Genomic DNA, 17989 nt, shown 5'->3' on the forward strand with positions numbered 1-17989 from the left:
TAAACAACTCTGTGGATCTCCTAAACATATTACTAGTTGTTTCTGAGATACGAAAAGTTGTATTGGATTCTAGGTGCTCCCAAAACATGGTAATGGTTTAAGAAGAACGTGTAGCCAAGTCACATTCAAGTCTTTCAAGAAGAAACAAGAAAAGATGACAACATAAGTGCTTACCAACATGTCAATCCCATTGCACTGCCTTGTCTTTATGGCCAAACATTTTCTTAAACACAGTAGAGATGGTTGTAGCAACATCAAATTATGGATTTGTCAAAAAAGGTTTACGATCACGAGATAGTGCATGTAGAAAAAGTGACATGTTTATTCATTTGCAGGCCTCAAACTAAAATCTACACACATTAAAGTGAATTCAAACAAGGTAATGATATTAGAATAGTTAACTGTGTGAGGCAAACCTGCAATTTTGATCTTCTTTTACATTCAGTCCATAAAGATCCCTACACATAAAGAGAAAAACCTAAAACTGTTAGCAAGGTAGCGGGGGNGGGGGGGGGCGGGTGTCTTCAGGGGAAAAAATCTTTTGGATACATAAAAGAATAGTAAGGAATGAAAAAAAACATGGAAAAAAGATAGAATAATAAAATTTAAGTTATTGCGATAAGGCCACTACTTTGATAATATTTTAACAAGATATACATAATTTAGAAGAACTATTAACAAGCAAATGAACTTAGTATGATGAGGTTACATCACAAGCCAATATCGTCTCCATCACATGTGCTATCAACTTCATCATCATTAGTACTAGTATTACCTTCATTCTCCCCATGATCACTGATGTACTCTATCATAGTGTCATCCTCTTGGTCAGAATCATCTTCATTGTCATCAATTTCAACTTCATGTTCTGTTTGAGCCTCCAATTTAATTACATTTGCATCTAAGATAATTGAATCAACGTCATCTCTATGTAGTTGACTCAATATATCCACTGTATCATTGACAGTTGAATCATTTTCAAGTGAAATATCTTGATACACTTCATCATTTGTAATGTGCAACTCATCTCTTTCTGGCTCTGAATTTTCCTTCTCTGGCACATCATATAAATGTCTATCTTGAAATTTGAGCACAATTCACCAATTTTCCCTCAATTTTGGATCATCAATATAAAATACTTGTTTTGCTTGTGTAGCTAGTACAAAGAATCATGTTCATACCAAAATCTTTTAACACAAATGCTCATAAAATTATTATCTTTTCGCATCCTTGTTTTCTTGCGAAGATCAAACCATTTGCATTTAAATAGGAGAACTCGATTCTCCTCAACATACTCTAACTCAAGGATGTCAACTATAATACCATAAAAATCAATTACCTCATTTCCATGGTAGCCTGCAACAACTATACCGCAATTTTAACTTTTACGCAATTCATCGCGTCGTTGAACATGAAAACTGACACCATTTACAATACAACCAGTATGTGTTCTTCCGCGCACATCATGTCCTATTGCCAAAGGAAATAATTTCTTGATAGACATTAACTTTTCCTTATTATATAATTGTTGAATCTACAACAAAAAATTATAGCGTTTAATTAGTAAAGAAAAATAAAAATTTAAACACTATAACAAGATTATTATCTTAAAATCACTTACTTTTCTCTTGAACCATAAAGGAAATTGTTGTCGGTGTTTATCTTCTATATTCACAACAATTTGTTTCAACAATTCTTCTTTATGTTCTCTGCATGCAAAATAAAATAATTTAAAAATAATTTAAAATAATAAAATATCAACTTAGATAAATAGAAAAATTACGTACTGAAGAAAAGGTTCTGCTTCTTCGCAATTATTAAGCACATATCACCGAGCCATATCAAAATCTTTCTTTGGAATGACATCATATATTCCATCTCTATATGGTCTAGAACTCTTTGAAAATATGTCCAGAAAATCTTCACCTTTGTTTCTAGATCCATCATAATTTCGATGTTGACGATTAAATCTAGTCTCAATGTCAGTAAGATACATAGAGCAAAATGTCAAACATTCATCAATAATATAGCCTTCTGCAATAGAACCTTCTGGGCGTGCCTTGTTTCGTACATAACGCTTATGCTTGCACAAGAACCTCTCAATTTTGTACATCCAACGATATTGTACTGGTCCCCCATACATAGCCTCTCGCGGTAAATGCACAACCAAATGTATCATAACATCAAAAAAAACTGGTGGAAAGATCATCTCAAGCTTACATAATATAATAATTATATCCGTTTCAAGTTGTTCTAAGTCATCTCTTCTCAAGTTTTACAACATAATCTTTGGAAGAAATGACCTAACTCAATTAATGCTAAAGAGACATCTTTATTTACAAATCCACGAAGAGCAATAGGCAACACTCTTTGTAACAAAACATGATAGTCATGACTTTTAAGTCTAGATATCTTACCATCATCCACACTTACACACCCTGAAATATTTGAAGCATAACCATCAGGAAATTTAATAGATTTCAAAAATTCCCAAAACTTTTTTTTCTCTTTCTTTGACATAACATAACAAGTTGCTAGCATTGTACAACTGGAACCATCATGTTGCAACCATAGTTCTTTTCTTATGTTCAAATCCTTAAGATCTTGTCTTGCTTTATATTTGTCCTTAGTTTTCCCATCTATATCCAATAATGTCCCCAAAATACTCTCACAAATATTTTTTTCTATGTGCATTACATCTAAATTACGCCGCAACTTCAAGCTCTTCCAGTATGGTAACTCAAAAAAAATACTTCTCCTCACCCAATTCAACTCTTCAGGACGACGTTTCTTTTTATTATTATTGGAGTGCTTACCTGGTCTATAAGTACTTAGTAAATCTAATTGTCCTAAGACATCATCTCCTGATAACTCTTTTGGTTTCAATATTTTTTCATTCTTACCATCAAATTTCTTGCTTTTTCTCCATGAGTGACTAGGTTCAAGATACCGACGGTGACCCGTGTAAGAAGTTTTACTTCTTACCTTTTGTGAAGACGCATCCTTATTGCAAGTAGGACATGCCATGTATCCCTTTGTGCTCCATCCAGATAAATTACCTGATTCATAAATAAAAAATATGCTTAGTAATATTTTATAACCTTTACTATAACATAGAACATGCATAATAACATCGATAGTGTTCTGAAAAGCAATCATTCTTAAGTGAACATCTACAGAGAAAGCTACTGTGGGATATCGACAGGAAGAAGGATTGTTTTTGGGTTCAATAGGTATATAGCTACTATATCAAGCATGGTGATATTGCTCAAATCCAGATTCCCAAGAGTGCTTCCTGGGCAGTGAGGAACGTCCTGACATCTAGAAATAATTTGACAACCAGGCTGAACAGTCATGGGAGAATACAAAAACAACTTGGTACAACTCAACTTGGAAATAAATTTTCAATCCATAAGATGTATGTAACCTTAATGCCTGTTCAACCCAAAGTTGCCTGGAAACATCTTGCCTTACGTCCAAAGACACATCCTAGATATAAATTCATACTATGGCTGACTATACTACCAAACTATCCCTTTTGATAATTCATAGGTTTCTTGATTGATTTGTAATGGCTTAGTGAAAAAAACTTGGTTGTATGTAGGAGCAACTTGTCTAGGCTGCTGATGCTATATTGTACAATGCTTTGGTTATGAATGAAAGCTATACTATTTATGAAAAAGAAAGAAAAGAAAAAAAGAACATTTACAGAGAAAGCTCCCTCAATCTGATATCAAGAAGTGCCCCACGTGGGGCAGCACCCTCAGTTTAGTTGTAGGCAAGAGGTGCCCCAAACCCATGAGAAGATTTTCGTGATAAACAAGAGTCCAACAACAAATTTCAAACAATTATTATCAGCTACTATCCAGAACTATATAACATCAACTTCCCTTAGTTGGGTTGGGAAGGCATACTAGAAAAAGTATGGAGGAATTGTAACAAAAGAAAAGTGATTCAAGAACACCATCCCATTTCGAAAGGGGAACTGATTCTCTTTAATGAACTGGTTGTTCTGGAATGTGTGAGGGGTTAACAAGAGGTAGAAACAAAAGGAATTGAAGAGCTAAATGAAATATAATAAGATCAAATTAATCAAATTTATGGAAATAAGTGTGAAAGAACACAAAGCTATCAAAATAGATGCTCCACAACTATCAACATGCCGCCAATGGATGAGTCTGGATTATATGGGACAACAGCTGCTATCGGTCAAAATAATTTCAGATGATACACAACTCATCTGTTGCCACATACAAGGAAGAAATAACAACATTGAATGTTTTCTCACAGTTATATATGAATTCAACACTTCAGAAGAAATGAAATCTTCTATTGGATGCACTAGAACTATTAGCTCAAGGATCAACATACCATGGCTGCTCAGTGGATCTTATGCACAGTTAACAACAAAAAGTAACAACTTAAAAAGTAAAGTTCCTTTAAGATTTTTCAATGTATAGGTAAAACATTTATCCTTTATGGATATTGTACAGAAGAGCTGGAAAGTAAACAAAGCTACAAACAAAATGAAGAACATATGGGAGAAACTGAAAGCTCTTAAAGAGCCCTTGAAAAAGTTGACCAAAATTGATTTCCTTAGTATCACATTAAAGGTTGAGCAAGCAAGAGTGGAATTGAATGTTGTTCACCAAGGATAGAACATATGGGAAGACACCACCTAGGATTTTGATCTAAGACCTTATGGTGCTCAACCCACTTCATTGACCACTAAGGTATATCCTTAGATGCTCTTACAATATTATATGAATACTCCGATACATAAACAGTATAAATTATTAGACATTAGATAAGTAAGTAATTTAAGAACTTACTATAAGCTGGAAAGTCATTTATGGTCCATAAAACAGCGGCATGCATCTTGAAGCACTTCCCAGTTGATGCATCAAATGTCTCTACACCATCACTCCATAAATCTTTGAGCTCATCAATTAAAGGACGCAAATAAACATCAATATCCTTTCGTGGTGCTTGAGGACTAGGAATAAGCAATGACATTATCATAAATGGGTCCTTAAAACATTTCCAAGGAGGAAGATTATAAGGAACGAGAATGACAGGCCACATACTATACGATGTGCTCATGTTACCGAATGGGTTAAAACCATCAGTTGCAAGACCGAGTCTAATATTACGGGGTTCTTGTGAAAACCAGGGATGATTCTTGTCAAATTCNTAAGAACTTACCATAAGCTGGAAAGTCATTTATGGTCCATAAAACAGCGGCATGCATCTTGAAGCACTTCCCAGTTGATGCATCAAATGTCTCTACACCATCACTCCATAAATCTTTGAGCTCATCAATTAAAGGATGCAAATAAACATCAATATCCTTTCCTGGTGCTTGAGGACTAGGAATAAGCAATGACATTATCATAAATGGGTCCTTAAAACATTTCCAAGGAGGAAGATTATAAGGAACGAGAATGACAGGCCACATACTATACGATGTGCTCATGTTACCGAATGGGTTAAAACCATCAGTTGCAAGACCGAGTCTAATATTACGGGGTTCTTGTGAAAACCAGGGATGATTCTTGTCAAATTCTTTCCATGCTTCAGAATCAGCGGGATGCTTTAACACATTTTCCTCATCAAGATGTTTTTCTTTATGCCATCTCATGTCGACAATTGTTTTTTTAGACATAAATAATCTTTGAACTCTCGGTTTTAATGGAAAATACCGCAAGACTTTATGTGGAATCTTTTTCTCCCTTCGATTATCAATTTTCCACCTCGAAGTACCACAATGTGGACACTCCTGCCTATCTTTATGTTAAGCCCAGTACAAAACACAATCATTTTTGCAAGCATGGATCGAAATATATCCTAATCCCAAACCTTGCAACATGTTTTTAGCATCATAATATGATTTAGGAAGTGTCTCACCTGTAGGCAATGCCTCGTTTAATAACTCCAGCAACATATCAAATGACTTATTACTCCATTGATTGTACACTTTCAAGTGTAGCAACTTCACAACAAACAAAAGCTTTGACAATTTCTTACATCCTGGGTATAATTCACATTCAGCTTCTTTCAACAATTTGTCAAACTTTTTAGCTTCTTTGTCACTCATATCATCAGAGACATTATTACCAGTTGTCTCCTCTGAAAAATCAGCAAAAGATCTTCCACTGGCCTTTTCTAACATAGTGTGAATTCCATCATCATTGTCATGTTCATCATTTTCATCCTCACTATAAATCACTTCACTATCATCTCTCATTAGGGATTGTTCCCCGTGGTAGATCCATTGCACGTAATTTCCCATAATTCCTTGGATCAATAGGTGGTCATACACTACTTCTTGTGTTTGCAAATAAATATTTAAACAATCTTGACATGGGCATCGAACTTTAGAATTTCGATCAAAGTGAGACCGAACAAGTTGCATAAAAGATTGAACACCCACAACATATCTTTTAGAGAATTTTGGTTCATGCATCCAGCCTTTATCCATGATCAACTGTACAAACATAGCAATTATCAAATAAATATTATTAGAAGCACATGCATGATTCTTTTAATTAAAATAAATATTCCATCAATGATGGAATACTAGTGAAAAGTAGCTTTTAGGGACTCCAAACAATAACTTATTCAATGTACTAAAATGGTGTGATTTGTTTTGATAACCATATTGTTGTCTATAATTTTTGACAGGTTGCCCCCAACACTTGAGCTTTAGGCCTTACCACACCAACTACTATAAAGTTTTTCAACTGATGCACTTTTGGTTGTCAAATTCCATAAATTATGTGACAAATTTCAAGTATGTGCAAAACAACTCTGCTCTTTTGTATTCCAACAAGTAAACAATAAACTGCAATACGGTTGGCCTAGTATCCCTGCTCTATTATGTATATTAAATAAATAATATTGATCATGCCCTGCCCCATTTAGTTGTTCTCCTCTCCTGTTAAGGGTGTGTTTTACCCCGCCCTATCCCAATTGACATGCCTAATTGCTAAAGAAGATTTACGTGTTTAAACCAACAAGCAGAAATGGGGCTCATTCGATAGAAGAAATGTCAATAATATAAGTAATCTCACAAGGGTGGTTTAGGGAGGGTGGTGCATATTGCAACCTTACCCCTACAAAGGTAGAGAGGCTAAGTTTGATAGATTTTCATCTCAAATAAAGCATATAAAAATCAAGCGTGAAAAGGAAATGCAACAGTGATGACACCACTGTAAAAATAATGAAAAAACCAGGTAGCAATAAGCTAATAACAAACAATATGGTAACTAACGCAAAGATAGTCAAGAGTCCACCAAATCCATTTGTTTTATGTGAAGTAAAAATATCATACAACAAAGGCATCAAGAAGATGCAGGTTACAAGAAGCAAACTTAGGCTTAAACTTGTGAAACAACCATATGAATTCCCCGAATATTCTACTGAGCTAAAGACAGGGAGCTAACAATTCCAGAAACTTATCCAATCTGTTTACCGGGGAAATAATGGACCAACTGAATTGACATTGTAAATTAACATCTAGCTAGGAAATTTACTTTTTTTCCTGCTTACTTATGTTACTTGTTATTGAATGTCTGTTGCACATAATTGTCGGCAATTTTTACAAAATCTATGATTCATTTATATATTCCTTCAATTATTACAATTCTTGTGATTAACACCTTAGCAACAACTTACACTTCAAAAGCAATGACCATTTGTTTATCCTTGCCGTTCTCACACCTTAACGATCACAGAGTCATTCGGAGTAAAAGCGATCATCGACACACGGAATTTTGACTCCTATTTTATCCTACCTACCATTTTTATCTAAAGTACAACTTCGTCTATGTGTATACGATAACAGAATGACAAGTCCTATGTTAACAATTTATTCCTATTTTTCCTGGTTCTCTACTTCTTACTACTATGTCTTTTATGAACTTGGTACGACAAGCCCTAATTTATTTCTTCCTTTAGATGCATTGTTTAAACTCAAAGGTCAATCCAAAAAATAGAACTCTTAACAACTACTGCTATGAGTCGCCTCGAATCAATAGAGAAACCCTATTCAGTAATTAGTGCAGGAACACAAAGGCAAACAATGAATCCACATATAAATGAAACTTCAATTCATAGTTATGACAAATCTATTCATAAATAAGAATATAGTATTTTGATGCGAAGAATTGAACAGAGGAGAAAAGGGCCATAGAAGTATGAGGAGAGAATAAGATTGAAGTAAAAAATGAGACATACCAATGAGCTCTGATCGACTATGTGAGAAGATGAAGAGCAAAAGTGCAGTTGCGCTGTAGAAGATCGAGCAAAACAATAGAACCTAATTTTCTTTAATTTTTGAATGGACCAAGGCTATAGCCACAACTCTTTAATTAAGGTAAAGCAAAACCCTTTTTCTCTTTCAATAGGAAGATATAAATAATTTAAAAATATATGATTTAAAGGTTAAATAAAAATTTAATTGTAATTATCGATTATTTCAGCTTGCACTTTATGGGGAAAAAGCTAACTATATTAAACTTAATTGATTGATTCATTATATTGATACAAAAAAATTGAGGTATTTGTAGTTCAATTTGACATATTTTTAATTAGAATTTTTTTTATCAATTACCTCAGATTTTTTTATTTTAATTTGTTTGGGTCTTTTAGATCCTTTTGTGTCACATGAAATTTAAATTTAATTAATTCAATTTACTAAATACTAAACTAAAAAGTAATTTTTTGTGAGTTGATATTTTTTAAACATAAAGATTTATTTAAGCTTTGTTATTCTTATTTTGGTTTTCATATCGTGGATCTTGGGTCGTGCTTTATGGATTTTTCACTATAAAAAAATTCAATCCCGCAAAGGATCATTTAGGATTTCTTCTTGTATAAGCGAACTCAAACCAAAAACATTAGTTTTCATACATACCCGGTCTTCCCCTTCTTCAGTGGCCAAGTTGAAGAGTTCAACGTTGGCCTACCACCTTATTTTCAAGGTGAGGTTCAACTAGTGTCGGTGTGAGGCCTTCAAATAGTTATCACTTGCACCTTCAAAAGAAAGAGAGATTGAGTCACTAAGCAGAGAATTAGATCCGAGGGCAGAAGAGATTATGAAAGTTCTCTGACATGGCAACCCTAAAACAAGTTTTCAAATCAATCTATTCGAACCTTTGAAAGTTGAACAAGAATTGAAAGTTGGTAATGTAACTAAACATAGAATACAAGTAAGGTTGTCGTTAACACTCCTGCAATAAAAGGGATGCGCTAAGGTGCAACGGCTTTCACGCAGGTGCTACAATACCCTTACTTCTTTCCCCTTATTTCAAACTCAAGTAAAGCCTTGATTGATATGAGAAAGAAGCATGCTATCGTTCTTCAAGGAGACCCATGTGCATTTCCTTTAATTTATTTGGGCTCGCTACGCTCTTGTGCCTTTTTTAAGAAAAGAATATTAAAATATGTTATTTATTTTTACTTAAATATATTTAAGAGTATTTATTAAGAAACTCTTAAATTAGAAAAAAAAAGTAAAAATGTTTAAGGGAGTGTCCCTGCTTGTTAGCAAAAATATGGGACTCGAAACCACAAAACATTATCCTCCTTGAATTCGCTTTACCGTTAGGTCATATTTCTCTAATGTGTCACGGGTGTTCAAAATATATATACATATAATATTTTTTTAATAATTCGTTAATTTTGACTTTCCAAATGGAATTTTTTTAACAAAAAAAATTAAAAGACAATTTTGTTACTTTTGACATATTTTTAATTTAAGACGATAAGATTCATAAGTCTTCTGTACTTTTTTATAACTTTATGTCAAATAAAAACAAAATAAACAAATTAAAATGGAAAAAATATAATATATATATATATATAATATTCTTTTTACTAATTCTTTAATTTTGACTTTCCAAATGGAAATTTTTAAACCAAAAAAATTAAAAGACAATTTTGTTACATTTGACATATTTTTAATTTAAGACAATAAGATTCATAAGTCTTCTAGCGAATCTTACTATCTGAAGGAGCTTAGCTTCTTAAAGGACTCTTAATAAAGAAAGCTTTTTTTAAGAAAGCAACCCTTTCAAGTAGGGCTTGAAAGAAGGCAGGCGATCCGATCAGGCCTCAAGCTTGAATGAGCTCTCTAACCGAAAATTTCTTTCACATTTCCAAAAATTCGATTGCTCGTGAGGGATGGAGAAAGATGGGGGTAGGGACTGAAGATGGTTGGTAAGATGCTAGCGGTCTAACTCGGGTAAACAGATGAGCCAGTTATAGTAGACTTTTCGTCAGTCTCACTCGCTCGCTTGCTGGAAAGACTGGGACTAGATTGACAGAGCACAGGGCAGTGAGATTAGGAGCTTCCTGAGAAGAGTAAGTTGAATCATGTAAATAGCATGATTCCTCAGCTGAAGCATTTTTTAAACACTGAAAGAGTTATAATATTTTTTTTACTAATTCTTAAATTTTGACTTTCCGAATGGAAATTTTTAAACCAAAAAAATTAAAAGACAATTTTGTTACGTTTGACATATTTTTAATTTAAGACGATAAGATTCATAAGTCTTCTGTATTTTTTTATAACTTTATGTCAAATTAAAATGGAAAAAATATATAATAAAGCCTTTTTATGCTTCCAAGCACTCTTTCTTATGAGATGCAGATGCTTTTGAATATTTTTCATTGTAATTATGCAGTAAATAATATATATTTTTTTAATATTGATTGAGTATCTTTATACTCAAAATATTCTCGTATTCTATACATTTTTATTTCATGTATAGGGAAAATCATAGCATCATATATATGACTTGTATGCAAATATGCCAGCTCTATTTCTTTAATTGCTTTATCGAAATGTAATAAAGCTTTTCTATGTTTCCATGACATTTTTCTTATTGTATGCAAGGATGCTTGTACAAATTTCATTTTTATGTTAATTTAAACATGTAATTATGCAAACAGCATGATATGCAAATAGCATGATTGATATCTCAATAATTTTTATTCCCTATAGGTACTAAGTATTTCTTTCTATTATGAGTATTCATATAATATGATAAGAGTACTATTAAAATTAATAACATGAAATTAAAAGCTTGCGTGTATACCTTCCTTCCCTTTCTTGGATTAATAGTCCTATCACTACCGCAGTAGCTTTCCCTTCAGGCCATGAACAGTTTTTCACCCTGACGACCTCTGTCTTTTGGTTACTTTACTATTGTTCCTCCCTAAGGCTGAAGATCGCAACCTTCACTTAGACTATTAACTGGAGTATAAGAAGAGAGGTATAAAAACTGACTTTTATTTCATATCACAAATTTTTACAGCACACTTACATATATACTTACTCACAATATTAGAAATACCTTTCCCAGACGGGAGAAGTACTACTCACACAAACTCATACTTGGAGGTACCTAACATTTTTCTAAGATGGATGTTCTCTCAGAAAACTTAGTCTGCCTCTATCGTATGAAGTTCCTCTCCTTTTATAGATATAAGGAGAGACTTATTACAAAAGAAAAATTGGCTTAGGGACCTCCCTAAACTATTACATAATTATATCTTCAGTCCTTAGCTTTTCATAATTGCTGGGGCCGGAAGATTCTTCAAGATAAGATAATGGATGCTCCATTATCTTCTTTTGATTTATTGGCCGACATGCAGGGCCCTTTTCTTTTGTCTTTTGAGGAAAGAAAAGGATTCCTTTTCTTTAATGCTTTATGACGAAGTGCTTACGTCATCTTCTTTGTCTTTTTCCTTTGACGTAAGTGCTTACGTCATCTTCTTTGTTTATGCTACATCAAGCGTGATCATGATCTAGCATTTTGCAAGCTAGTTTCCAAGTGTCTTCGGTGGCTCCTAACCTGTGAAGTTCTATGTCCAATATTCTCTCTTTGAGTTCTTTGGACTTAGATTTACCTTTGGTAATCAAGACCCAGTCGCTGTCTTGATCAATGACTCTACAATCTTCTTTGTAAAATCTTGTTAGAAACCCATACAAGGCTTTTATTCCTAATGCTCTTCTAGTTTGAATCCATTTTTTATTAAGGTGTGGAAGTTTCTTGTCAACTCCGGTTGCCTTAACATTAAAATCTTTAATTTTCTCAATTGAAATATAATTGAGAGTGGGATAATAAGCTTGCAAATCCTGGCATTCCATTGATATGCTGTAGAATCTGTAGTAAACTCCATTGCCTTGGGCAAAGTTTTTAATTGACTCGAACAATTTTGTAGGTAATTGGGACAATTCCTTTAGATCTGGCCTTGTGTACACTCGATCTAAATACCCAAATTCATATAATTGAACTGCAAAGCCCGGTATTCCATTAGGAAAAATTGATATTCTAGGAAACAAACTTGTTGTTCCCAAAACACCGTATGTTTCTCCGCTTTCTTCCGGAAGATTATAGATATATCTTGTAAAAGCAAGATATTCTTCTTCTTTCGGATGTTGCTTTCCAACCTGAAAAGAAGAAAATACTTTTGTTCCTGATGGAACTTGGTTAGTTTTACTCTCTGGTTTCCCAGATATAATTTTTTCAACTTTCGTTGATGATGAGCCTGAGGCTTCATTTGCTAGGCTTTTTTCTTTATCTTTTGATTCAGAATTTGGCATATCCTTGCTTACCGATGATATGTTTTTGGCACTAGGTGCTAGTGGGACATCTCCTGCCACTTTGTTGGGAATAATACTCCCTTTCAGATTTGAATTCTGAGATGGACGTGTGTCCAGATGCTCACACAAGAGTATGAAGTCTCTCATGTTTTCAGCTTGATCAGCATTAAGCTGATTTATTTCAGATTGTATCATCCGAGATTGTTCAGATAGCTTTGAGAGCTCATCTCTTATTTTAAAAAGCTTTTGGCTTTTTTCATCAATGGACTCATCCACTTTCTTCATTCCTTCATATATCCTGTTTACCAGGATTTTTGTCTGATTGTCCATATTGGACGTTTCTAGAGATGAAATCTGCAAGAAAATTATCATTTCCTTTAATATATTCTATTGAAAATGAATAAAAAGATAACAAAACCTGCCATCTGTGCAATCTTCTGTATTGTGGTTCTGATGGTAGCTTATTAAATATTAGTCCTGAAACTTAAGTATTATCAGTTCTAATAACAAATTGTTTTGGTAAAAGGAAAGCAGAGAATTTTCTGATTCCTCTAACAATTGCTAATAATTCCTTTTCATTAGTGGAATATCTTGTTTCGGCATCATTGAAAGTACCACTTGTGTACCTGCAAATTTCATTCAAATTGGTTTGCAATAATGCTCCCCAATGATAATCGGATGCATCAGTTTGTAAAACTAGATTGTCACTATCTTCAGGCAATCTAAGTTTTGGTAACTTTGCACATTCTTCTTTTAGATTTTTTATACACTGTGTATGTTCTTCTATCCATCCAAGTCTATTGGATTTTCTAATTAATTTTTGTAGAATATTCCGTTTTTTTGCTAAATCTGGAATAAATTCTCCTGCGTAATTTAAACAACCTAGAAATTTTTGAATTTCTTGTTTTGTTGTTAATTTATCAGGAAATTCTACTATCTTTTTAGATATGTGTGATTGGAGTTCGATTCCATTTTTTGAAATAATCATTCCTAAGAATTCTATTTCATTTTTATTGATGTCAGCTTTTTTCTGACTTAACACGATTCCATTCTTTAAACAGATTTCTGAAAATTCTTTCAGGTGTCTCAAATGTTCTTCATATGTTTTAGAACATATTAGTATATCGTCTATATAGACAATTAAAAATTCTTTTTCAGAGAAAATTTTATCCATTTTTCTTTGAAATATTTGTGGTGCATTTTTTAGCCCAAAAGACATAACTAACCACTTATAATGTCCATTAGGAGTACTGAAAGCAGTTAACTGTATGGAATCTTCTGCTAGTTTTATTTGCCAAAAACCACTTTTACAGTCAAACTTTGAGAAATATGTTTTACCTTTTGCAAGGTTAATTAAATTATTCTTATTTGGAATAAAATATCCGTCAAATAAGCAATTTTTATTTAGCTCTTTATAGTTTATAACCATTCGAGCTTTTCCTCTTTTTATTTCAGCATGGTTTCTTACCATAAATGCTGGGCTACTATGGGGGCTTTTACTCATTCTTATTAATTTTAAGCTGAGTAATTCTTTAATTTGAATTTTAAATTCAATTTTATCATCTTCATTATAGAGCATGGGTTTGACCCTGATGATTACACTAGGATCTTTTAGAGTTAAAATAGCTCTTTCATGATTTTTTTCCCATTTTTCTAATGGATTTTCTCCATAAGATTTTTGTAGGTTTTCTTTAATCCTTTCTAGATTGAGACACTTACAAGTTATTTTTCTTAGATTTTCTAAGTATTTTCTTTTGAAATTTCCATTATCCTTTTCAAGATTATATGGATTTTGTTTTCTTGGGACTTTGATAAAATGTCCACATGGTGTTTTTAAGCTTATCATATACAAAGTTTGATGATAATCTTGGAATTGTTGTAAAAAATCATTTTCTAGTAATAAATCTGTTTCAAGTTTATCATAGGCAAATAATTTATTTATAGCAACAATTTTTTATCCTAAGATTATTTCTACCTTTTCTTTTGATTTGGTAAGTTTTTCTTTATCTCCTGTGATTACAATCATAGAGATGTTGTTTTTATTTATGTCCCAATCTTTTGTTAGAAAAGATTTTGCTAGACTTGCCTCAGAACCATTGTCTATTTTACAACATGTAGTTAATTTTGTATCATAGAATGTTATTTCTATGAAAACAGATACTTTGAAAATTGTTTCTTTTGGCATTTATATTTTTGATATGAAACAAGTTTCTCCTTTATATAGCATTTCTATTCCATTCTTCCCGATGCTATAATCTTCTAATTTATTTAGGAATAAATTTCCTAATATTAATTCTTGATCACTTTCGTGATTAGTAATATAACAAGGAACTGTTATCCTTATGGTGTCTAGTTATATAGGTAAATCTATCATGTTTTTACAACTAAAATTATTACCTTCAAAAGTCTGATAGGTATAATGCTCACCTTCGTAAATTGGTAGTCCATCTATTAGGATCCCTTTTACGTGATTAGCAGTTGCTCCTGTTTGTATCAAGATTTCTTGATATTTCCATTCTGTTCCATTGAAAATTCTTCCTTTTATTTTTGTAATATTTGGAGTTTTATAATTTTTTAAAGAATAAGATATACTTTTCCTAATCGAATTTTTTCCGTATTCTATAGAAAGTCTAGGGTTACTAGTACTTCCTATTTCTTGTGTTTTTCCAAATCGAACTTCATATTCATCTGGAATTTGTGCCTGTTGAATTTCTGCTTCAACTATTCTAGCAATTCCTGCACATTCTTGATCTATTTCGATCATTCCTCTATTTTTATACACCTTACCATAATTTGAATTTGTAACTGTGTATAATGCTTGGTAATATATACTCATTATATGATTACCTGGTTTAAACAGATCATTCCTTTTGATCTGAAAATGTAGACTCAAGGCGTCATTAAAATCCGCATCTTTGAGTGATATACAATACTTTGGATAGTATGTGAATAGGAGTTTTGTATAGGCTAGGTTTCCCTCTACTATACCAAGATTTCCTTCTCTGGCATTTATGAATCTTTCGTCTGATAGATTTATTACTATCGGACAGTTGATTCCTTCTTTAAAAGTCGATTTGACTAGTATTTGGATTCCTCCCAAAATGAACGTTTCTTTCTTTTTCTTTCTGGAATTTTTCTCAGAATTTGATCTATCATAGGTTTTGTTAACAGGTTTAGTTTATGTTTTCCTGTGGTTTGGGTAATTTCTATTACCTTCTCTATCTCCTGATATTCATGATAAGAGATTTTATCTCTTGCAAACATTCTCTGCATTCTGCTTAGTAAATTATCTTCTATCTTGAGATTTAGTTTTAAACCTTGGATTCTTTTAAATGTTTCTCCATCAAAGGTTGCTTTTAGGGCGTAGCCTCTATGATCTTCTTCTGTTTCTAGGATTTGAACAGAATCATTTCTTTCTTTTATTTCTTTATTCATTTTTTAGTCGGATTCATCTGAACTGGTTGAATATTCTTCGTATATTTCCTCATAGAAATCATTACTTTCTATTGATTTTATTGATTCTAAGTCTGAATCAATTTCTATTCTATCAATTTTTGAGATCTTAACTCTTTTCTTGTTGCATTCATAACTTTTATGACCTTCTTCTCCACAGTTATAGCATTTGCATTTATCTGTTGTTTTGTTTTTTGAAAATTCTTTTTTCTTTTTATAATATTTTTTCCTAGGTATATACTTTTGTTTATTAAAATTTTTTCTTTTGATTAAACCCTTTTTAGGTTGTTTCCTTTTTTTATAAGGTCTATCATCACATCCCCATTGAGTGGATGCCTTAGTATCTTTACAATAGATTTGTGTATTTATTCTTTTGGCTTTTCGTTGTATGTTATGAGACATACATAGTTGACCAAGTCTATTTTTTAGAAAATTTATCCTTTGTCCTAGGGTGTCTCCTTTTATATTTTCTCTTTCATATTCTTCTCTGAAGTATTTTGCCCAGAAGCCTGGTAATTTTTGATAATATTTTTCAAGATAAGGCACCATTTCCTTACCGCTATCGAATAGTTTATAGTAATATTCTTCGAATCACAGGTGTATTCTTGAATATAACTCATTTTACAGATTTGTAGTTTTTCTAATTGTTCTTTGGCAATAGTTCTGATAACTTCTTTATTTTCTTTTATAATTTCTTGTCCTCCAAAGAATTCATTAGCAATGTATTGTTTTAAATTTGTTATACCTTTTTGTACGGAATCCTTCAATCCTTCTAAGGTATCATTTTTAATTATATTTTCTGCATCTTCAGTTAATCCAGAAAACCAATCATTTACTTTTCCTATGAAAGTATTTATCATGATGATGTATTTTTCTTCGTCTGTATAATTTCCTTTTCCTAGTAGGAAGTATAGGAGCATATTTTGAGACCAAAGATCTAGGCTATCCTCTGAATCTCTTTTACATTCCAAGTCTAAAAATTGAGCTCCAATATCTCCAGTTGGGAGTCTATTTGGTATGAATTTTACTCTATTATTGTTATGAAAGTGTTTTGAGTAATCATACTCCTTTTTTGCTTTATTTGCAAAATTTTTATCTTCATTTTCTGGTTCTTGCCATTCACTTTTTATTGAAGTTGAAGTGGATTCTTCAAATTTTCCTTGGGGTCCTCCTGTTTCCCCTATGTTCGTAAATACTTTCAGTTCTTCTGAAAGACTTAGTTCTTCCATTGAATAAACTAATTCATCAAGTTCATTCATCTTTTTGTTCCTTTTTATCTGGATTAATTTCTTCAGAATTTTCTTCTAAGTTTGTTTCTAGATTATATAAATCTTTTTCTTTTAATTTTTGTTTCTCAAGAAATTTATGGATTAATATTTCATCCATGCTTCCTTTTTGATAAGTGCTTCCACTTGCTTGTTTTTTTGACCAAAGTCCTTTAATATATTTTTGACTTACCTTTTTGTCAAAATTTTCAGTCTTTTTAATTATTTCTGTTATTCTTCCTGGAAGATTTTCTTTAATATAGTTAATTTCTATTTCAATCATTTTTAACCGTAAGGTTAACTGTTTATGACTTTCTATTAAGTCTTTTAAAAGTTCAGAGACTTCTTTTAAACTCATTTTATTCTGAATAATATTCAAAATCGATCATGTTTGTTTCATTGTGGAAACTATATGAATTGTATATTAATTCTTGTCTTTCTTCCTCTCTTTTAATTCTAAGGGCTTCTTTAAAGACTATTTTTCTTTTTAGATCTTCATCTAAATCTTTTATTACTTTTAGTATTGTTACTAAAGTTTCATATTCTATATACCACAAAGGTTTTACTAAATTATTCATTAGTATAATTTTGTTTAGTTGCTTGGCTCTGATATATATATATATATATATATATATATATATATATATATATATATATA

General features: G+C 32.1%; 1 protein-coding gene across 1 annotated transcript; it reads right to left on the reverse strand.

Annotated features, from left to right (window-relative positions):
• Window positions 1-2268: 2268 nt before the first annotated feature.
• Window positions 2269-5868, reverse strand: LOC125868641 (uncharacterized). The gene is made up of 2 exons (XM_049549249.1): window positions 5206-5868; window positions 2269-3059 (listed from the first exon to the last, which is right to left on the reverse strand). The coding sequence occupies exons 1-2, from the start codon at window positions 5663-5665 to the stop codon at window positions 2269-2271; spliced, it is 1251 nt and encodes a 416-aa protein (XP_049405206.1). The 5' UTR covers window positions 5666-5868.
• Window positions 5869-17989: the final 12121 nt, after the last annotated feature.

Source organism: Solanum stenotomum, chromosome 6, assembly GCF_019186545.1.
Source record: "Solanum stenotomum isolate F172 chromosome 6, ASM1918654v1, whole genome shotgun sequence".
Taxonomy (NCBI): Eukaryota; Viridiplantae; Streptophyta; class Magnoliopsida; order Solanales; family Solanaceae; genus Solanum; species Solanum stenotomum.

Coding starts and splice junctions, on each gene's coding strand:
- LOC125868641 (XM_049549249.1), bottom strand. CDS start 5,665: ATGTCTAAAAAAACAATTGTCGACATGAGATGGCATAAAGAAAAACAT.